Source organism: Paroedura picta, chromosome 6, assembly GCF_049243985.1.
Source record: "Paroedura picta isolate Pp20150507F chromosome 6, Ppicta_v3.0, whole genome shotgun sequence".
In the NCBI taxonomy this organism is placed as follows: domain Eukaryota; kingdom Metazoa; phylum Chordata; class Lepidosauria; order Squamata; family Gekkonidae; genus Paroedura; species Paroedura picta.
In genome coordinates this window covers 33,763,732-33,786,948 of record NC_135374.1, presented here as the reverse complement: position 1 = coordinate 33,786,948, position 23,217 = coordinate 33,763,732, and the positions used below count along the sequence as shown (strand labels likewise).

The 23,217-nt window shown below is 43.4% G+C and overlaps 1 protein-coding gene across 1 annotated transcript; it reads right to left on the bottom strand.

The window, feature by feature from the left end:
- Positions 1 to 3,256: 3,256 nt before the first annotated feature.
- Positions 3,257 to 23,217, bottom strand: TMEM45A (transmembrane protein 45A). The gene is made up of 6 exons (XM_077342077.1): positions 22,965 to 23,217; positions 14,457 to 14,667; positions 12,300 to 12,512; positions 9,722 to 9,906; positions 6,902 to 7,047; positions 3,257 to 5,453 (listed from the first exon to the last, which is right to left on the bottom strand). The coding sequence occupies exons 2-6, from the start codon at positions 14,644 to 14,646 to the stop codon at positions 5,360 to 5,362; spliced, it is 828 nt and encodes a 275-aa protein (XP_077198192.1). The 5' UTR covers positions 14,647 to 14,667; positions 22,965 to 23,217; the 3' UTR covers positions 3,257 to 5,359.

Genomic DNA, 23,217 nt, shown 5'->3' with positions numbered 1-23,217 from the left:
CATGGAACCTAGGAAAAATCAAATTCTACAGTGGATATAGAGCAGTGGTCCCCAACCTGCGGGCCGCGGCCCGGTGCCGGGCTGCGAAGGCCATGGCGTCGGGCCGCGGCTCCCTCTCCCCGCCCCCCCCGCAGTAAAAAACTTCCCAGGCCGCAAGCTTGCAGCCCAGGAAGCTTCTTACTGTGGGAGGGCGGGGAGAGGGAATCAGGGCCGGGCCGCGCGGCCCGATGCACGGGCGTGGCCCGTGCGGGCGCGGCCTGCGGGTGCGGCCCGATGCGTGGGTGCGGCCCGATGCCCTGCCGGTCCCCAGCCTCAGAAAGGTTGGGGACCATTGATATAGAGCATAGATCTCCTAGGACTTATTTGTTTCCTATTGGAGAAACTGATCAATAGTTGCAATATAAAGACACTAAATTCTGGGGTTGGTTGGGGGAAAGGAGACAGATGAAACTGCTGTCAGCCAACATCCTCCAGTCATTCTTCTGATTAGATTTTCCTCTTTAACAGCAAAAGCAAGCTAATGACAATTGGGGGGGAGGGATTAATATGAGACAGGAAATATACATTTTAAATTTGGTCTCCTTACAAGAAGAATCTGGACTTGGTCTGGATATTACATCACAGGATGTGACATCACATCTCTGCTGAGTTCCTTCCCCAAGCCGTGCTTCCAAATCTCTGGGAATTCCCAAACTAAGCTGCATCTCTTTTCCTCAACATTTTAGTGCATGAGCCTCAAACCGCTTGCTGATAATGGCAAAGAATGGTCAATGTGAGATTACTTTTAAAATGAATTGCATAATACCTGCATCATTTATGGGGCCATTTATTTCAATAATATGTAAGATAAAGCACCTTTATTTCTTGGAATATGTATAACCAATTACGTTTGCACTGATTTCATTTAATGACCACTCAAGGTAAATCACTTACAGAAGGGCACACAAAGGAAATACGAAGCTGATCATCTAAAGTTACACACACACAAAACCCTCTGATCCAATTTGCAAATACATTTGGGTCATAGCAATTCCAGGCTGTTCCATTTAGCCACTCAGTTCATCGGTAAACAAACCATCCCTATTTTGTGCGTTGTGTGGACAGGCCCCAGGCCGTTCGCAGGTGGGTGGGCAAGGGTGTGGGAGGCCATGGGGGACTGCTGGACCCAGTGGAATGGCGGCTCCCATGAGAGGCATGAGCTGGCGATGGGCCCAGTTCTCCCACAGTGGCACGACCTCCTGTTGGGGCACAGTGCTGCCGGGACCTGCCATTATCGACGGTCTCCATCGGGGGGGGGGGAGCGGGCTCAGCGGGAGTGCTGGCTCCGGTGGCTCCTTTTGGGCAGTGACAGCGGCTCCTGCTGTGCACCAGCGACTGCCATGCAGAGCAGCAGGGTGGTGGAGACACGTCTGCTCCGGCAGCAGGCACATCTGTGGCCAGGCTGCTGGAGAGGACAACAGGCAGCAAGATAGGGCAGGGCGTTTAGGGGCTGGCCCAATCAGGGTGCGGCCAGTTTTCAGTCTGGACACTGTCCACAGGCCGGACACACTCCACTCCCCTCTGGGCAGTTTCCCAAATAAGGATTATGATGGTGATGATGATGATATTTATATACATCTTCTCTCATAAACCCATCTCAAATTATTTTAAAATCTGTGACTTTTCAAATTAAATACATTTACTATTAGGGTGCCAGGATTTTTTTAAAACTGTTACATGGTTTTCTGAACTGACGATGCGCAAGTTCCATATCAAATATTAATGCATGTATTAAAAAATGGGCTTCATTTCAAGCAAATACCAACCCCATCTCGGAAATCGATAACCTGAAAACTGTGCAAAAGTGCTTTTAAAAGCTGGACTCAGTATTACAGATACTGAGGAAATAGAATCTCTACAATAACATCTATCTCATCTCTCTGCCGCCACAGAGGTCATATTGAATGCATTCAATTCTCCCTTGCATTAGCAGATTGTCTCAGCTGGATAAACGGTGAGGAATCCCAGATTTCAGAGCACAGAATTTAAATGTCAGAGAAGCCTCCTGTAGCTGCAGTCTTCCTGTGGTCATTATTTCACACTGCATGGAGCTTTTGCTCATGCATAATGGAAGTTCTACTAAAGTAGCTGGTGAGCATGCGGGACATCTTGGATCCAGAACGGACATTTCCACAGGCTCAAGTGGAAGATTGTCCTGCATCCTCTGCCCTGCAGTAGTCCAAAATGCCCCCACAATCCAGTTCTTGGGGAGGAAAGGATCCCTCCAGAACAGGATGGGGGGGGGAGCATTTTGGGCTGCCACAGGAAGGGGACGGCAGGAAAATCTGCTCCATAGGGCACCTTTAAGACCAACAAAGATTTATTCAAGGCGTGAGCTTTTGAGTGCAAGCACTCTTCCTCAGATTATGAACTTCTATCATGACAGGGGGAATATATAAGCAAAAGTTAATCCTGATACATTAGTAAACTGTGTCACAGCATCCACACACAGCCATATGATAACTCCCTGCCAAACCTGCCAATCAGACCCCTCGAACCCATTTGTAGGGTCCCACACAGAAGTCCTTTACATTGCCTATTACCTGATCCTTTCTGCTGGAGATTCCAGAGGCTGAATTTGGGAACTCCCACATGCAATGTAAATGGTCTGTTTTTGAGCTGGGCTCCTCTCATCGTAGCAGTCTATTTCCCATAGTCTCTCTTCAAATATTTCTCAGGACCTTTCTAAAAGACATAGTCATAGCTTTCAAAAAGGAGACCAAGATGGAGCAAAACTATCTGTAAAGATAGTTTTGCTCCATCTTGGGCTTCTTTCATAGTTTATATTTAGTAGAGCTTTAATTGTGTTAGAACTAGTGGTATTACAAATATATGTACGAGCATGACTTTTCTCTTGGTTCTAGTTGAAGAATTTGTACTATGGGCTTTGGGAGGCAGGTTAATCATTCCGTGTGAAAGTGTCCATTTCCATGGAGTTTTGATTTCATTACAGACTGGTCACAATCCTGCCAGAAGCTCACCACAGGTCCAAGGACCTCACATGGGTGGGTCACCTTAATGTATGAATTGGATCTCAAAGGATACGAGCTATCAAAATACCAGAGAGCCATGAGCTCTCTTTAACCTCTTATAAAGAGCTGCTATTGGGGAAATAGGGAGATTTGAACTGGGGCTGCAGTAGTCAACAAGGATTATGAACCAAAGATTTAACACAGTGGATTACTAACTCAACCCAAATAATTCATTATTTCAAAAGTAAACGAAAACAACTTTATTTCAACATATCATAATGCTATACGTTGCCTTTAAAAGTAAACCTCAATTCATAATTTCAAAGATGCTTCAATAAAAAAAAAAACATTGACTGGCAGGGCTAAACAGGTCTGCTCAGAATCTTCTCAGCCATTTGCACTATACTGTAATTGATGTAAAAGCAAAGGGCTCAGCATTCTTTGGAACATCTCTGATAACAGATCTTAGTGTAACAAGAATTCTTTTTAGACTAGAATCATTTTTACTGGACAATGATTGTCAGATGACAATTGTGAAGAACTATTCATATTCAAAATAGATGGGGAAGAAATGGAGATAGTGACAGATTTTATTTTCCTGGCCTCCAAGATCACTGCAGATTGGGACTGCAGCCAAGAAATTAAAAGATGCTTACTCCTTGTTAGGAAAGCTATGGCAAATCTAGACAGCATCCTAAAAAGCAGAGACATCTTGCCAACAAAAGTGTATTTAGTCAAGGCTATGGTATTCCCAGTTGCAATGTATGGCTGCGAAAGTTGGACCATAAGAAAGGCCGAGCGTCAAAGAATTGAGGCTTTTGAACTCTGGTGCTGGAGAAGACTCTTGTGAGTCCCTTGGACTGCAAGGCGAACAAACCTGTCAGTCCTAGAGGAGATCAGCCCTGACTGCTCCTTAGAAGGCCAGATCCTGAAGATGAAACTCAAATACTTTGGCCACCTCATGAGAAGGAAGGACTCCCTGGAGAAGAGTCTAATGCTGGGAGCGATCGAGGGCAAAAGAAGAAGGGGACGACAGAGAATGAGGTGGCTGGATGGAGTCCCTGAAGCAGTAGGTGCAACCTTAAATGGACTCCGGGGAATGGTAGAGGACAGGAAGGCCTGGAGGATCATTGTCCATGGGGTCGTGATGGGTCAGACACGACTTCGCACCTAACAACAACAACATTCATATTCAGTTATGTTTAGCAGTAGACAAGTTTTACCAAATATCATTTGTGAAGTATACTTATTATGAATCTTGCTAATGCTTGTAATGCTACATCAGCTATTCCTACCTGAGAATATAATTTCTGTCATAAGAATGTAAAGCACACAGCACCATGGGTTCAAGTGTTGTTTCACCACCATTCATTTTATTATACAAATAAGGCCACTTTCACATGAACACACAAAGCTGACATACTAAGTAAGACCCATTGGTCTGTCAAGGCCAGCACTGTCTATTCTGACTGCCTCTAGCCTTCCTGCATCTCAGGTGGAGGTCTTGCATACAACTTGATCCTTTTAACTGGAGGTGCCAGGAACTTCCTGCATGCAAAAGAGGTGCTCTGCCACAGAGCCTTTTCCCAAGCCTTGGGCAAGTGGGAATTTGAATTCAGCTTCTCTGATCTAAAGCCCACATTCTGCCCACCACACACAGAACAGCTTCCACAAAGAAGAGCCTACAGACATCTAAAGTATGCAACAGCATCTCATCTCAGTTTTACATAAATGTAATTTTTACAAACATGACCAGCAAGATCCACATGGCATCTAAGTTACCCAGAAAACTGGAACTATAATGTATCACCTTACTACTGATGCTCTGTGATTCTGCACTAGCCTTTTCTGCAATCCTTTGTGCAAACAGCACATATTGTAATAAATAATACAGGATAAGGTAATACAGCTGTAATGGTTACATTTGCAACATATACAGTTTGAAAGCTATACAAGGAAATGGTTTTCAGCATACTTCAAAATAGAAATGCACTTGATCAAGAGTCCGTGTGATTTTAAGAGGTATACTATTTGTCTTCTGCAACAGTAGCTAATCTCTGTTCAACACCACGGGTCAGATTCCCAGTTTGCCCCAACCTCTGTTACATGACCTAAATTGATTTTCACTTGGCAACGACAGCCCCGGCCAATCCAATAGTAGAATGTTTTCTTTCCACTTCAAGTATGTCACAAACAAAACACTAATATAAAAATAAGATCAGGTGAAATTATATTACATGAGAGAAGGTATATGCACAGATGGTGTGAGCCACAATGGGGGTGGTGTTGAATGCCAGAAGAGCTTAACGGTGGAGCGGGTACAGCTATAAGAAAATAAGTATTTGAAACTAGATCTCATCCTCCGATTCCTGGTCACGCTCAGAAATTTTCAATAGTCCAATTTCCATGGTTGGGGCCTGTTTCATTTTTGAACGAATTACCCTGGAAAGGAAAAACCAAGAGGGGAATTCATGAAATGTCTGTACAAATTCTAAATCGAGTAATGGTCAAGTTCAGGACCAAGCAATTTGAGCAAGGGTGCCATGTTAGCAATGTGTCTAGAACTCAGTATTCGATATTTCCATTATCTCAATATTTTGTGACACTCTATTGCGATGAAGAAAATCAGCAGGCTTCATTCTCATTGGCTGGGCCCACTGGGGGAGAAAACAAATTAGGCCTCACCCCCAGGGCCAACAAGATATGTTGCTGCTTACGCTGGTTCTAAAGCTATGTCCACACAGATTACCTGTGCCAGGTTCAATGATGTTAGGAAGTAGGATTTTCCCTGCTTATCCATGGCATCATGGCACCTTTGTGCACCTCCCAGGTTTCCCCCAATTTTTTATCATTCTCAAACCTGCTTTGCTCTGAAGTTTTGGGAAATATAGCAGTAAAGTTTGGAGGGTTGCTGTGTGGCTGGGGAAATTAAGCAAGCCATTTCCACCTTTGGCCAGCAGAGGAGTTTTAGGACAATCAGGACAAAATATCATATCAATACTAGCTTCAAAGCCCGTTCCTAAGAACGGGTGTTGAAAGGGTCCCCTCCCCTGGTTCCCTGCCAGGTAGCTTAAGGTGGCTTTGGGCCGCAGCTGGCAGCCGGATCAAGTGGGGCGGGCAGAAGTTGGCCAGCTTGTTAACAGGCCCAGGACAGAGCTCCTTAGCAGGCAGTTAGCAGGCCGGGAGGCCCTTGTTAGCAGGCCCTCCACCTGAACTCTTTGCCCAGGGCCCTCCCTCCTTACCTACTGCTGGCTCCAGGCACTAAGGAGCAAAGAGCAAAGAGGCTAGAGTCCAAGGACAGAGGGCAGAAGCTGCAGGGGCTGGCTGCACCCTGATTGGCCCTATTCCAACTTGGACAGCCGGACATGTTCCACCTGCCCCTGCTGTTTCACAAATATATAGAGGAACGATGGATAAGGATACCATTGCAGCAACAGATGAAACATGTTCTGTAAATTCTGAGCTTTCATTTTTGAAAAGAAAAAAAAACACTTGTCTTATTCCCTTCTCTTACAGAAATATAAGCTCTCATGGATATTGGCTCATATTAAGCTCTGAGAACAAGGTAACCAACAGGGCCTTAGGGAAAATGTAAGAGGTCACTACCACCTCTCCTGGAAAAATGAGAAAGCATTGTTAACTTGTAAAGAAATTAATATATGTATGGAAATTTTAAAACCCAGTTAGCTGCTTGAAAATAAATAGGTTCCATGAAAGGATGTACATAAACACATTACATTATCTTTGGTAGAGATCGTTCACACATACACACACACACACACACACCATGATTTCAACCCCCCCCCCCTTGATCATTTTATAGCCTTAGACGCTGTGTCAAGTTAAATGGAGCTCTTAAGCACAGCATTTCAGAAGTACAATTAGCTTACCAGCTGACCACAGTATAATTCACAGCCATCATAAGAAGTGCAAATGCATAATGCCAACAGTAGCACATCGTAAGGAACATCACATTATTATGGTCCATTTGGTTCCACTCTGGGCTCCCACTTGGAGGATAAAGTACAAATCCAATCTGTAAAATCAAAAAAGGATAAAACATTAATCTATTTAGAAAAGTTAAATTTTGTACCTGTGGCTTGTAATGTTGTGCTTTGCAGAGTCATACCGTATGGAGGACACTGTGGTGCAATGGAGAAAGTGTTGGTGTTTAGCTCTCAGGTTCAACTCTGATATTCATGGTCTTGGACAAATCATTATTCTTTAGACTCTGTTCCCTGTCTACAGAATGGTCACTTTAATAGCCCCTTATCACAGGGTTATTGAAGAGAGGATTAAAAAAATAAGCACTACCAAAGTACCCACAAACACAATAAGCATTTAAAACAATAGTGTACCAAATGTGTATTCTAGAGTGTTTAAGGGCATCCCACCCCTACAATACACATAGATCCATGTACATCAGCTCACACTGCCTCACCAGTACAGAGTGAGCACGGAACAGCTATACACAGATTGTGGGGAAATTAAAACAGGTAACTGCCTTTTTCTGGGATGCCTCCCATGCCCCTGGACCTCTGCTCTATTGCCTGACAGGGATTACCAGAAGTTGTCATCTAACAGTGCTGTTGTTTGTTGACTGTGCACTTCTCCTGCACACTCTACTCAGCAATTATTTACTTGTGCGGGATTCAACTCTGGCTGGATTACATCCCAGCAGCAGAAAGCTTGTCCCAAAGGACAAACATCTGATTTTAAATCTCAGTGCCAATTTAGGATTGATTACTAATTGCATTTTTTCCCCGGCAATGTTCTTTTATTTATTAGCAAGAAGCTGGGGGGAAAAATTACAGAGCCAAGGAAAGTAATTTTGAGATTTTAAGTTTGCTTTAAGGCTCCTTAACAGAAATTTCCTAGAAACATCATCAAAAGAAGATAAAAGTCTGAACTGACAAAGGAGTCTCCTGTAAAAGGGAACACAACACACAGTTGCTCCATGGCACTGAAAACATTTCTTACCAGCACAGACGGAGGGGCAGCTTTCCTTTCCAAAACATATTTCATTGACAGGAACTAAATCAGTTCCCCACCTTTGAATTTAGCCTGGTGCCTTCCTTGCCAAATCATCATATTTCATACATATTTTATTGAGGCCCCAAACATTCTCCAAACACACAATGGAGCTTGCCGTTGGATAAATTGGAGAGAAGTTTCTTTGGTCAAGATCATTAAGGGTATTAGGGTTGTACATTTACATCCCAATATATACTTTAGTGTTTGCATTTATTGGAGACTGAAATATAAGACTTCTTGGATTTAGTATTGTTTTTGTCCAGGCACATTCTTCAAGCAAGAAAAGGAAAATGCTGCTCTGTGATGGAAAGTTCCATGGGCTGTCTTGAAATAACAGAATGGGGGAGAGTTCAATTAAGATTTTCTTTATTCACCAAGACACATGCAGAATATAAAGAGAAGCAAGCAGGCACCTTAGGATTGCTAGGTCCTCCCTGGCTACCAGCGGGGAATGGAGGGGTAGGATTATCATTTCCAGGTTGAGAAACTCTTGGAGTTTTGGAGGTGGATCCTGGGGAGGACAGGGATACAGTTCCCCTCCTAAATTCATGGAATTTTATTCCTGCATGTGGACATACACACCATGAAGTTACAAGTTACTCAGACCTTGATTCAGATTTTTGGATCAGGTACACCTTCAATGACTTTTGATGGTGCTGATGTATTCAAAAAAAGAAGAAGAAAAAGAAGAGGGACATCTATTTGATAAATTATCCTTACTTCTTGTGAAGTTTTTTAGGCTCAATCAAGGTTTGTGTCAGTGCAGATCCCTTCCTATAAAGGGGTAATTGTTGGCAGGGTCTGTATACTCGAGTGTCAGGAGGAGAAGAAGAAGGAGAAGAAGAGTTGGTTCTTAGATGCCACTTTTCTCTACCCGAAGGAGGCTCAAAGCGGCTTACAGTCACCTTCTCTTTCCTCTCCCCACAACAGACACCCTGTGAGGTGGGTGAGACTGAGCGAGCCCTGATATCACTGCTCAGTCAGAACAGCTTTATCAGTGCTGTGGTGAGCCCAAGGTCACCCAGCTGGTTGCATATGGGGGAGCATGGATTCAAACCCAGATCGCCAGATTAGAAGTCCATACTCCTAACCACTACACCAAGAAGGGGCAGGGTGAAAGAAAGTTCTTTAAAAAAGGGCTGAACTCAGGGAAAGGGAACAGACATGCACTAAAGACCTCAAGAGAATAATCAAGGGCAGGTTGAGGGGGAATTTTGGGAAAGCATCATGCTTTAGTGCCTAAAATCTGGTGAATAATCTGGTGAATGAGGAATTTCTAGCCCAGATTCTAAAAGATCTAAGAATATGAATTCAGAGAAGAGCAGAATAGCACTGAGATGAAGGGTGGATCTATAACTGTGGAAGTGGACTTAGACAAATAAATCATGTCAACGGAGGATCTTTCTCTAACCAGGAAGGAAACGTTATATAACTGGGGGAGGGGGGGATGTTCCAGACCCAGTTCTACCACACACCTCCCCCAAAATAATTAATTCATTGTTTTCCTGGGATGAAAGTTATAGCAAATAGGACAAAAGGGCTACCTTAGGTTAGAGCAGCCTTCCACCAGGTTAAGTGGTTCTTCTATTAGAGGCAGAGCTATTTAAGTTGGAGGAAGGCTCCTTAGACTGGTGGATGGCTTCAGCCTTTGGTTAGTGGAGTGGCCAATGACTCACCTGCCAAAACCAGCTCCCTTGCAATATGCAGAGGCTTGTTCGCAACATCTCAAGGACTATAATGCCACGGAAGAAGATTTCCAGGAATATGCAGATTGCTGCTCCAAAGATGGCTACTAAAAGTAACTGATGAACATGGAGATCCAACATGGCTCGCCCATGAATATGATAATAAAACAGAAAACCTGGTAATTGAATGAGAGGAATCAGGTTTTTTCTCCAGGATTTGCTTATCAAATAGGATACTTTGATTATAAGCCATTCAACAGCTCAAGTGTGTACAATTCTGTAGAAACTCTTAAGGGCAAGGAGAATCCATCTTCCCATTTGCCTTCATATCCACAGTAGAGATAACAGTGTTAAATAGAATAGCTGTTTTTAAATCCTCTTTTTCATTATTTGAAGGAGTCCAAAAGTGGTTTACAAACTTTTCACTTCCTCTCCCCACAACAGACCCCTTGTGAGGTAGATGGGGCTCAGAGAGCTCTAAAAGAACTGCTTTGTGAGAACTGCAACTAGAAGAGTTTGTTTTTATAGAATGCTTTTCTCTACCTGAAGGAGTCTCAGATTGGCTTACAATTGCCTTCCTTTCCCCTCCCCACAAAAGACACCCTTTGAGGCAGGTGAGGCTGAGAGAGCCCTGATATTGCTGCTTGGTCAGAACAGCTTTATCACTGCTATGGTGAGCCTAGGTCACCCAGTTGGTTGCATGTGGAGAAGTGGAGAATCAAACCCAACTCGCCAGATTAGAAGTCGGCGCTCTTAACCACTACACCATGCTGGCTCTCAATATTAGAACTATGTTTAAGTCTGGTAGCACCTTAATTCTGGATTTAAACTTTCATGCAAACTCACTTCATCAGATACACTGAAACATCCATCCATACGTTGGTCCTAAAGGTGCCACTGGACTAAAACTTTGTTCTATTGTTTCAGACCAACATGGCTACCCACCTAAGTGTTAAGTATTCTCATACTAAGATAGTTAGGTACATGTATTAGTTGTATAATGGCTATGTTAAAGGCAGCTACAAGTAGAAAAGCTAGGCTGCTTGTGTGAAAAAAAAGTGTGATGGTAAAAGATACAGAACCATTGCTTGGTATTTTGATCATGTATCTCAAGTAAAATGAGCCTCTTGTGGCGCAGAGTGGTAAGGCAGCAGACATACAGTCTGAAAGCTCTGCCCATGAGGCTGGGAGTTCAATCCCAGCAGCTGGCTCAAGGTTGACTCAGGCTTCCATCCTTCTGAGGTCGGTAAAATGAGTACCCAGCTTGCTGTGGTGTAAACGGTAATGACTGGGGAAGGCACTGACAAATCACCCTGTATTGAGTCTGCCATGAAAACGCTAGAGGGCGTCACCCCAAGAGTCAGACATGACTCGGTGCTTGCACAGGGGATACCTTTACCTTTTTTTAATCTCAAGTAAAACACAAAGCCTAAATTAAGGCAGGGAAAGAGAAGTACAGTGAACTTGCATTCATCTACTTGCCAACATCTGCAATCTTAAACCTGTTCCTATTAATGAACAAGTGATTCATCAACTACCAAATTTTGGTTTAATTTATTTAAAATATATAAAAAGTAAAGGTAAAGGTATTCCCTGTGCAAGCTCTGGGTCATGTCTGACCCTTGGGGTGACACCCTCTAGCGTTTTCTTGGCAGACTCAATACGGGGTGGTTTGCCAGTGCCTTCCCCAGTCATTACTGTTTACCGCCCCCTCCCCGCAAGCTTGGTACTCATTTTACTGACCTCGGAAGGATGGAAGGCTGAGTCAACCTTGAGCCGGCTGTGGGGATTGAACTCCCAGCCTCATGGGCAGATCTTCAGACTGCATGTCTGCTGCCTTACCACTCTGCACCACAAGAGGCTCATTTAAAATATATAGGTCAATGAAAACCCAGAAGTTATAAGTTGTTGAAAAGAACAAATAGGCTGTTTTGCCTTTTGAGACAGATCTTTTCTTATTGATAACATAATGGCGGTGGGAGAAACTGCCTTCAAGGTGCAGCTAACTCATCGCAATCCACAGGGTTTTCAAGGAAAGTGATGCCCATTGCCATTGCCAGCTTCTGCATCATAACTTTGGGTTTCCTTGGAGGTCTCCCATCCAAATACTAACCAGAGATGACACTCCTTAGTTTCCAAGATCAGGACAGCCTGGACCAGTGGTCCCCAACCGGTGCCGGGCCGTGAAGGCCATGGCGCAGGGCCGTGGCTCCCTCTCCCCATCCCCCCCCGCAGTAAAAAACTTCCCAGGCCGCAAGCTTGTGGCCCGGGAAGCTTCTTACTGCGGGAGGGCGGGGAGAGGGAATCAGGGCCGGGCCGCCCGGCCGTGCGGGCCCAAGGGAGGGCCCGGCCGTGCGGGCCCAAGGCCGTGCGTGGCCCAAGGGAGCGCGGTCCGCGGGGGCGCGGCCCGATGCCCTGACGGTCCCCAACCTCAGAATGGTTGGGGACCACTGGCCTGGACTATCCAGGTCAAGGCCATAACATTGTTACTCTAAGGAATAATCTTCATAAACAGAGTTTCATTTGGGTTCAGAAAAGAATGTTGTCTGAAATGGTACGCTAAACTCACCTTCCACAAAAACTGCTAGCGAAAGCATCATTCTGTCCATGGCTACTGGTAATACATTAGTGCTATGAGCCACAATGTCCACCAACCCTGAGATGCCATAGAAGAGATACATGGTAGCATGCTGCCAGTTCATGAGGTGATCCCATTGTTTCTTTTCATAATTATATAGTTTCAGATGAGGTCCATCGGGAACAAACTGCTCAGCTATCATACCTGTGTGTAAAAGAACCAGGGGTACATTGGTGGCCTGGATTCTTACCTAAGGAGCTAACCAAATGAAATTTAGTAATATGGCAGTGGTATCTAAACAGGTGCCTCCTTGACCTGAAAGTTTAGAAAATGTAGACACTTTCCTTCAAAGAGAGTCCAACAGTGGCACCCTAAGCATTGAAGCCCATATGATTTTGGTGCCTAGAACAGCCTTTTTCATGGAGCCCTGGTTGGGAATCCCTGGGCTAGAATGTTGGAAAGGTGAGCATTTCACCAAGGGTATAACTAAAATGTATAATGTTTGCCAATAACTTTTTGCAATTAATCTTAGTTGCATGAGGAGCATGTTTCAAGTCTTTTACAAAAAGCACATATTGATGTAAAACTCAACCACAGACTGAATCAACATTAAAATTTCCCAATCAGTGTCTGGCCTTACAACATGTTTCCTAGGAAAAGGAGTGATTTCTGGCATGATCTGTCACTGTAATTAGGTTTAGAGTTATAATATACAGTTTTTTTAAAAAAAAAAATCAGCAAATATATTATCTGTTTAGACCAGTCTTTTTCCATCGAGAAGCCCCTGAAACATTCTTCAGCCTTCAAGAAATCCCAGAAGTGGTGTAATCATGTAGGAGATGGTTAGGAAGCATAGCTAGGTACATGCCCACCTGGGGCTTCTCCCTGGGGCCCACCTTCAGGCCATCACTGGCCATTTTGGGAGGGGTGAGTGAGTCAACATGACCATATATGGTCATATCACCTGATAAATGTTTAACAATTTTTAAAATATATATTTAAAATGAATTAACTCCTACTCATTCAAGAAACCCTTACCAGCATGGCAAGAAACCTCAGGACTGTTTTTGCATGGAGAGGTAAAACGTGCATGGCCTCCTGCTTGCAAACATGAGAAGATCAACCTTGCATTTGTAGTCCTCTATACAGGAGACCCCTCCCACATTTTCCCTCTGCCCTGTTGTGGCTTTTTGCCTCCCTCCAAGGCTGCAATGAGGGGAAAAAAATGAACTTCTCCCCTCCTCCCCACTCCTTGGTTTGTCAATCACAGCATGCCACCAATCACAGCACAGGAGTTCTCTCATGGACTCAAACATCCCCCCCCCCCTGAGCGTTACTATGTGGTAATGCCACAACACAGATGCTTTTTTAATAAAAAAGAATTAACACTTCTGCATTGCTAAGGAGAAACGATACAGCATTCCCCCACCCCTTTTTGGGGGGAGTATTCATCGTGTTTTGGATTTTATTTATGTCTGACTGGATTTGTGAAATGCTGGAAATGGTAACTGGATCCTGAAGAGTGAGTGTGTGTGAACAGTGGTCTTAAAAACAAAACACACAGACACCTGGATGAAGGCTGCTTGATCATGTCCCCCCCCCCTTTCCCCATTCATTCCCCATCTCCAGAAAACACACAAGGGACTGTGTTTTGCCTGCCTGATCCTCCCAAAAAAAGTGGACACTTTAAAGATTTTATTTTACCTTTGACAATGTAGCTTTGTGGTCCCGCAGCAACGTGGACCGTGCCATTTTTTTAAATACTCAGAGCAGGAAATGGAGAGGGGAGGGCGACGCTACAGAGACTATCGCACCTTTCCCTCTCCATACGGGGTTACCTCTGGTTGCTCGCCGATGGGATACGAGATAAAAAGTGGCAAATCCACTTTTTGCAATTTCCTTCATCCCAAGGCACATCTGTGCAAAACTCGAGCCAGCCCCTGGAGAGCCTCGGGATGCAAGCAACGTCATGTGGAGGGAGCAACCAGAGGCTGTCCAGGGGAAGATTCCTCATGCGGAAATGGTCCAGGTTTCATGAAACTCTGGCTGAGAAAGCCTGTTTTAGACCAATGCTTATTTTCACTGTAAAGACAGGCAGCTCAATATAACAACATTTACTTGAAAGCGCAGGTTAAGAAACTTACTTACCAATAAGAGCAAATGCAGCTTTGAAGATGCCCTCAGTAAATTCTAAGCGCTGAAATCCTGCTTTGGAGCCAAGGGGAGAAGTGTTCTTTTTTTTTCGACACAGGTACTTCAAGGGATACTTCACAGACCACCACAATCCAAAAAGAAGGAAAAAACTCCCCGGAAGAGCATGACCTTTAAAATTTCCCATCTCTCCCTACTGTGCAGAAATCTAAGGACAAAGCATATTTTTAAATGAAGTACACCTAGGAAGATTCTGTTATTTATAACCAGGCATCAAGAGAATTGGTACAGATGAAAAATTTAGTGTGTCTTGCCACACTGATCTTCTCCGCTGGATAGATGTAGCCTTAGAAATGACAGAGAGGGAGACGTACAATGCAATTGTAAGAACATTTTCCTCAGAATACCACTGTATAGGCCTCAGGAGGATTCTGGGTAGAAGTACTTAGGCTTGCTCATCTAGTGTACTAGCATTATGAAGAATATTTTCCTACTAAATAAAATTACGGAGCTCTCTTTTGTCACTAAAGCATTAGCTCTGATGTGGAGAGCCCAGAAGATCCTAATCCCATCAGATCCTGGAAGCTAAGCAGGACTAACCCTGGCTACCATTTGGATTGGAGACCTCCAAGGAGTTGGATGGAGTTCCTCCACAGAACACAAGGGTCATGATTAGGAAGCAGGCAATGGCAAACTACCTCCGGACGTCCCTTGCCGGGTTGCCAGACAATCCTCCGATCTCCTGGTTGTTCTACACATGCCATACAATCGATCGATAAAGCACTCTGCAATCTTCAACTCCTTTTTACTCCTAGTAAGTTGAAAAACCCCTTAGCAACTGCTCAAGCATTTAAACACTAGTTAACACTGTATGAAATATATACTGAATAATACTTGTTATCTCACAGATTAATTATTAACTTCTGGATCAACTATTAAGATAGTTGTTAGGCTGCACTTCATATTTATATTAATTCATAATCACTAGCTCCACTCATCCCTTATAGTTGGGTATGTTTTCCATATGAAAAGGCAAGGCATAGGGTTTACAAAGCTGCTGTATACATATCACAGAAACTGTTTTTTGCCTTCCATTTATTTCCATGCTAGATTCACCTGTCAAGTAGGGCTGCCAGGGATAGTGACCCAGGCGGGGATCCCCACTTTCCAGGCACACCTTGCCCACTGAAGCCCCCAAACTCACCCCACCCAGAAGAACGTCACTTTTTAACATGATGTACTCATGTCACCCAGAAAAGATGTTGGCAGGCTGGGAGAGATGCTTTAGTTTAGGGGCAAACTCTATAAATTGAAGCAAATTCTACCACAGAGTTTCCCCAAAAGCTAGAGACACCCTCCCCCCATGTCACCAATGTGCCAATATCAATTGTGGGAGATGTCAATACATGAAGAAATTCCCGTAACATGCTCCCATCCCCTGCAAGCATTGCCGATGCATCCAGCAACCCTAGTGACATGTCAGCCTAGGCTATTGTCTCTCACTCTGCAAGTAGGTCCAGTCAGGTCTTTTCCAGAGCAGTGCCCTCAGATCTAGACATCAATGTTGGAAGAATCAATAGCTGGAACTGGAGGCAAGGAACTGGAACTAGCACATAGGTTTGAAGCTAATGGACCAGTTGATCCATAAAGCTTTCCCAGGGAAATCCCCCCCCCCCAAAAAAAAAACCTTTCATTACATGCAGATGGGGTCTGAATTAATGAGGTAATAACAGTTGCTACACTGGTACCAGAAATGAGACTTTTAACACAGGTAAGTTTCTATTTTCTGGACCATCAGTTTGACATAGAGGTCGACATACAAGACATCAAACCCTCTTTTGTTGACTTTTAGTAACAATGAAGGCAGTGGGTACCTGCTTTCCTTTGTAAAAAATAAGCAGTGGAGGTGAGGATTATTGCATATGACTAGAGAAAAACTGAAGAATATATATTTTAATAATATATTATTATTAATTAGACTTACACAATAAAAACCCCACATACAAAAATCCCCAATTAAAAACCCATTATAAATAATATTGTAAATGTGATATAGGAATGTAAGCTGCCCTTTTAAGTCTCATTATTTCGGTAAGGAATGCTTACTCCTGTGATTGAAACTAGTAATGGGGGCAGACTTTTGCTAGGTTATACCCATATTCCCAAGAATAACCATTTCATAAACATTATCATTCACAGTTAAGTATGGTGTAGCAGTTCCAAACCCACTAGATGGGAAACAGTTTGAAGTCAAACATTTTATAAAAAGAGTATGAATACAGGTATGTTTTATTTTTCCTAAATACATATTTTCTTTGGTCAGCCTTGAACAGTAGTTCTCACACAACAGTCTGTATAATTTACTAAGTTCTAAAGTTCACACAGCCGTGCTGTGTCTGGTCATACCCGTGAGTTTATAAATATACACTCCTAATGTTACTTTTGCATGTAAACTGGAGAAATTAATATTGATTTTAGCAAATGGAAGAGTTAGAGACCTGTTGTTGGATATATTCAAATTAAATTGTAGACCAAGTGTATATTTTAAAAACATTTCTTGTTATTTTCTTTTTTTATACCTAGTAAGAAGCATAGCACCATGAAACCTATATCATTATAGCATCTCTGTAGGATAAAGAGGAACGGATTACTTAATGAAAACATCTGGCTCCTCCAGCATGCATAATAATGCAATTAATTGTTTACATGAGCCATCAGAGAGATCAGAGACATAAGAACAATAAGTGGTATAGAGAACAGCCCTTAACTGCCAGGAATCCAAAATTCTATTGCTGGCATCATCTCTGCTTATTCTTGCAGCTGAAGTTTACAGGAAATAAATTTAGAAAAAAATTGGTTTTGCTACCCACCTATGTGATGATGAAAGCCATAAATCAAAAACCTGATCTGAAGCGCAAAATGTCTCTTTTCAAAGCTGATTTGTATGCTAGATTGGACAAAAAAGTTGCTTACGGTCTATTCAGCCTCATCTTGTCTACTCCGGGGCCATCTTAGCCAGTGAGCAAAAGGGGCAGCTGCTGGGGGAGCCAAGAGCTGAATTATCCATTAGGCCACAGTAGGCACAGTGCCTAGGGTCTACAATACTTTGGGGGGCTCTCCAAAATATTTGTTTTTAATCAGAAGAAAAAATGAACTTTTAGAGTTGATAAAAATGTTTAAACTTTTTCTCACATCCAAATAACATGAAATGTTTGGCACCATGAACATCTATTAAATTTCCTTAAATCAAAAAAGTTATATCAGAGTTATATCAACAATAATTTTTTTTAATTTTGATATTGTTATGGTGTGAGGGGCCCATGAAGGCAAATGTACCTGGCATTCACAAAAATCATAATTCAGTGCCAGTCCAACCAATGTATCACACTGTCTTAGTTCAATACAAGAACAAAAAATGTGTAATAGCTGTCTAAGAACCAACCCAATTGGTGCAGAATACCATGAATGCTTTCAGGCTTGCCCGATCTCTTAAGTGGTGTGGAAGTTTCAAACATTTTAAAAAAGCAGAAGTTGCAGTACTGGGCTACACTGAAAAATGTTTTTCTAAAGACATTTCTTTTCCATGGTTTCTGAGAGCATCTTTCATTTATTTATTATCACAATAATCACCGCAGGTGAGAGCTTAGACAGAAATATTTTTCTCTGCCCCTGGATATCAAAGCAAGCCTAGCAATGCAAATTCAGCCTACAAACAGTTTGTGTTCAGGAAGTGATTTTGAGGGCTGTGCATCTCGTTCAAATGGAACAGCAGCACATTATGCCAATGTTTAGTGGACGGTAACAAGGCATGTAAGGAGGGGAAAGAAATCCAGTAGAAGTGCTCAGATGTAGGAATTATATTTATTTTTTATACAAATCTCAAGAAAGTGATTTAAATATTAGAGAGGAAACATTTGACCTCCTCCTGGCCCTATTTCTATATCAGCTTCATCTTTTACAAGTAGAAAATCCCGTTGTACAAAAAATACAATGGGCACTAGCCTTACCTCCCCCTGAGCCAGGCAGCTCTGCCGAGGCCCGGCAAGGCTACCATGGGGCTTCTCGTGGCAGGGGGAGCACTGGCAGGGACTCCTTCCCCTGCAATCCCAGGCCATTTCCCCCTCCCTGCTCGCGCTGACTGGTTGGCTTACCTTTCACAGTCAGTCCAGTAGAGCAGGCAGGCACTTCTTCCACGTGGATGAAGTTGGAGGGGGATGCAGCCAAGGGCGGGACAGCGTATCTGATTGGCTGTTTGTTGCACGGATGGACAATCAGGTAGACAGTGAGTCCTAACTCCTCCCACCACCCCAGTCAGGCTTTATTTATGTTACATATTATTATTTTGAGAAGGCAAATTGAAGTAATCAGTTAACAGACAAGTAAAATGAGGAAGAAATGAAGCAACTGCCCAAACACTGACATCATGTTACACATTTACTGCTTTGGGTGTCTTTGGGCACCCTGTGTTGACCAGCCATTTAGGTAATTGAATAACAGGTTTAATTGCTCATTACGACAACAATGTTAAAAGGTACTCCTGCATACCCACATTCTGCCTAGACAACAGCATGGTCTCTGGCAGAGCACCCAAAGCTAAAAGAATGTCCACACTAGTTTGGGTTGTACCATAAGTAAGATGTTGTACCATAGCTGTCCTGAGCTACAGCTCATGTTGGTTTCCAAACTACAGAGATCCTCTCCCCTGAAGGAACCGACAGCTTCATGTTGGAATATGCAAGATCCGTACTGTACGTGATTCAAGAGGACATGAAGGATATCCTACAGGGAGCATCAGGGGAGATTTGTATTTAGCATATTTAGATCAGGAAATTCATGGCATTTTCCAAATGATCTCCTCCAATCAGGAATGGTTTGATTTGGGGGGGGTCATAGTACCAGAGCCAGTTTAAGGATTTGCAGGGCCTAGCAGAATACAATTGTGGTGGGAGCAGCCAGATCGGGGGCAGACAGACCCCCTAATGTGGAAAGGGGTGTCACTCCAAGTGTTCTTAAAGAGGGAAAAAAGTGGGGGAGGAGAGAGGATTCAGCCCTGATCCATGGGGAGAAGGCACCGTGTGGTGCCCTTGGAAGTGCCGGGCTCGTAGCATGTGCTACATGGAAAAACCAGCCCTGCCTCCCGTGTCCTGATTGGCTCAATTAGAGACTTCCTGCTCCTTTGAGCACACTTCCTCCTGTTTGCCTTCAGAGGAAGAAGAACACAGACTATTTAGGACTATCTCCTCTCTTTTCTCTTCTGAAAAAAACTATTCTTTAAGCAGCCATATTTAAACTCTACGAATAATTCAGATGTTAGACTCTTCAGCATCACCCCTCCCCAAACTCTGCTGACCCCAGGCATCTTCTCCAAACAGGGCTGCTAGCCTGCAGGTATAGGGTCAAGCTCCAGCTCCAAATCTCCAGGATTTCCCAACCTGGAGCAGCCAACCCCTACAGCTCTAGGAATTTCCCAAGGCAAAGTTAGCAACCTTAGTTCTTCATGAAGTATTAACATTACTTTGTTTCTTTACATCACATCAGTGCTCGGCATGTGGTCAAATGCCTGTAAACCGGCTTCCTAAATCTGTTAGTTGCCAAGGTGCCACAAGATTCCCTATTGGTTTTGCTGCAAAAGACTACCTCTGGAATTTGTTATTGTGTCTTAGCTACTGTTCCATACTTTCCTCTTTCACTTTCCTAACTGCCATCAAAATTATGCTGTACCCAAACAACTACTACATGAGCACCGTACTTTAAGAAACCTCTCATTCCAGCTTAGGCTGTTCTTGTCTTTAGCTTTTCACCTCAAAACTTCTACAATTCTGTAGTGTGGCTTGGTGTTCATAGAGATAAGTTTGGCATATTCTGGCAGGATCTTCAGAGTCTAAGAAGAGACAGCTAGATGTGCGTTTTGATTTTATGATTCTTAACATTTTATCTGTTTTTGATCAACATTTTGTTTTGATATTCTAGAATTTATTGTACTGGTTGAAAAGACTGTAAATAAAGTGTTGTAGATGTGTGCAAATGTGGTAAATTTTTAAAAGGTTACCCAGAACAGCCCCCGATAATTGTAAGGAGAGGAGGTGTGAATGCCCTGTAAAGTGATACCCCACAAAACATGCAGAACAGCCCAACAAGAATCAATAAGGTAGGAAGCAAAGTGCTAAACATTGTAGTGGGGCATTGGTACAGAGTGCAGACACAGCCAAAAGCTGCAGGTCAGAAGGGAGGTGAAATTACAGCACCATCCTATGCAGAGATACTCTTCTCTCAGCCCACTAATTTCAATGGCCTTGGACTGAACAAACTCTGCAAAGGATTGTAGTGGCAATCATGCAAAAAGAAAGATTATGATCCCCAGGGTTTGATTTGGTTTTTAAGAGACAATCTCAAAAAGTCCTGAAAAAGTTGTAACATGACCATAGCTCTCTTTTCATAGTAACTTCTTTGCCTCATAATATGAGCTGCATTTTCCTGTGGTTATTTAGTAAATTCTGAAAAATGTCATTCTCAAAATGGCAAACAACCAAGAAGCTTTTTAAGGAAAGGATGACTTCAGTCAACCTCTCAGGCTTTTCTTCTCATTTTCTGCCCATCCAAGCAGGTTCCTAATACTGACAGAATCTTACAGAATATCGTTTTTTTTTTTTAAAAAAAGCTACTGTGCTAACCAAATAGCAAACATATTTTACAGACTTAGATTAAGAATTTAAATTGTGCATTTTGAATTTTTATTCCTGATCTTCAGACTCTGATCGCCCTAAAATTATTTTCTCTTTTACTACTGGTAGGGGTTACAGTAAGACCTACTATGCGTTTGTTACCACAGCTATCACAGTCTCCTATCTGTTATTCAGATCAAGCCTACTGGACAATCTGTAGTCATTAACATGAGAAAGAGATTAGAAGCATGAACTAGAAGTCCCAATTAAAATTTTACCTCATGAATTATTAACTGAATGGCCATAAGCAAGCCAGTGACTTTTAATGTAGCTCCTGTTTGTCATATGGCCTGACTTTAAGGGTTATTTCAAAGACTGCTGGGACCCCCTTCACATACTACATTGGAAGTGGCAGCTCCTGAAAAAACATGCCGCTGAAAAAAATGCTTGCTTAGGCTACACCTTATAGCAGTAAAATGTAAATGCAATTTCCATTTTCCAGATCAAATCTGGTTTTCTTATACTGCACTTAACCCTTCATTGGAAAGAGGCTGGCTGTGAGTGAGAAGAAAAAGCCCGAGTATGAATTTTACCCCACAAGTAATTTTTTTGGGGAAAAGTGGTGGTGTAAAGTAAGTAGACCTTGAGATATCCAAGGACATATCAGAACTATCATATGGTGCTTTGTCCTTGTTTTATGGCCAGTGGATCCGGGCAGTTCACTTGAGTAAACAAGTACTTCTCAGTAAACAAGTACACCCCTCTCCCCCAACATTTTAAGAGGGACAATGTCTGTTTTATATTCTCCGCCTGTATACAACAGATATTCTTAAAGCTAAAAGATTTTGTAAAGCTCTGGTGTAATGTTTTCAGAGAAAGAAAATTATTTTCCCCATTGTTTAACTTTGGGAAGAGGGGAAACATTCCAGCCAGTCAGGTCCATGAAGAAGGCTGTACACCCTTAGCTAACCACATGTGACCAAATAAAACTATTTCATCTGAAGCATGATGTCATTGTTAGTCATGGGTGAGTCCCTCCAAAAACAGCAGCACTGAACATCTGCAATCCCTCCAATAATGTTACAAAAAAATACTAAATCTACCCTTTGCCCTCATGAACTAAAAGATCTAAAGCAGGGTTAGTCAAACTGCGGCCCTCCAGATGTCCATGGACTACAATTCCCAGGAGCCCCTGCCAGCATTCGCTGGCAGGGGCTCCTGGGAATTGTAGTCCATGGACATCTGGAGGGCCACAGTTTACCCCTGATCTAAAGTATGTTAACTTGATAATATTTCCCCCCTGGTTTTTAAATACACCCTGTTTCGCTCTCTTCCTCTTTCCCATACATTAAAAAAAAAAAACAGGAGAGAGGGGAAATAAAAGATAGAAAGAAGAGGCTTCAGTCCCAGAAGTTGCTCTGGGCTTCCCCTTTTCACCCCTAGACTCCCAGGATGAACAAAAAGGTCATGCACCGCCCAGGGAATCCTCCTGTGCATTTCCCACTGGAACGGGCGTGCGCTGCGCGCGAGGGTCCTCCCAATGGGACGCGCACACGACTTCTCAGACGGGTTACCCCCAAATAAGAGGACGGATGCTCCTACCGGAGATGCTCAGTCGCTTTTGAAGGCTGCAATCCTGACTTAGTGGAATGCACGATCCACTGGATTCAGCGGGGTGACTTGCTTTAGGCATACTCGGGATCCAGCTTGCAAACCCAAGGGGGGGGGGGAATCTACGCCGGAAGGCAAAGCTTAAGTCCATGCTTCCCTCTCCTTCCCCGCCAAGTCAGAGAAAATGAATGCAACGTTTCCTTCTCCAGTTTATTTATTCGGAAGGGCTTACCGAGCTTGGTCTGAAACTTTCGTGCGCGGCTCCGGCGCGCGCCTCTCGGGAACTTCAACTGAGACTAAAAGTTGAGGCGCTCTAGCGGGTCGGCTCCCATCGCTCTCAAGTCGGGGGCCGGCGCGGATCTGACCGAGGAAAGCGCCCGGGCGTCAGTAGCCTCGAGCTGCTCTCCGCGAAGGATGCTCCCGCTAGACTCCTCCCCATCCCTCCTTCCACCGCTGTCCAGATGTGCCCGTTCTCGCTCCAGTGC

What these genes read in the sequence shown, in the direction of transcription:
- TMEM45A (XM_077342077.1), bottom strand. Translation starts at nt 14,646, where the DNA reads ATGGGAAATTTTAAAGGTCATGCTCTTCCGGGGAGTTTTTTCCTTCTT. An exon ending in AGCTGCATTTGCTCTTATTG is followed by an intron (nt 12,513 to 14,456) that starts GTAAGTAAGTTT and finishes TTTTACACACAG; the next exon opens with GTATGATAGCTGAGCAGTTT. An exon ending in GCTAGCAGTTTTTGTGGAAG is followed by an intron (nt 9,907 to 12,299) that starts GTGAGTTTAGCG and finishes TTCAATTACCAG; the next exon opens with GTTTTCTGTTTTATTATCAT.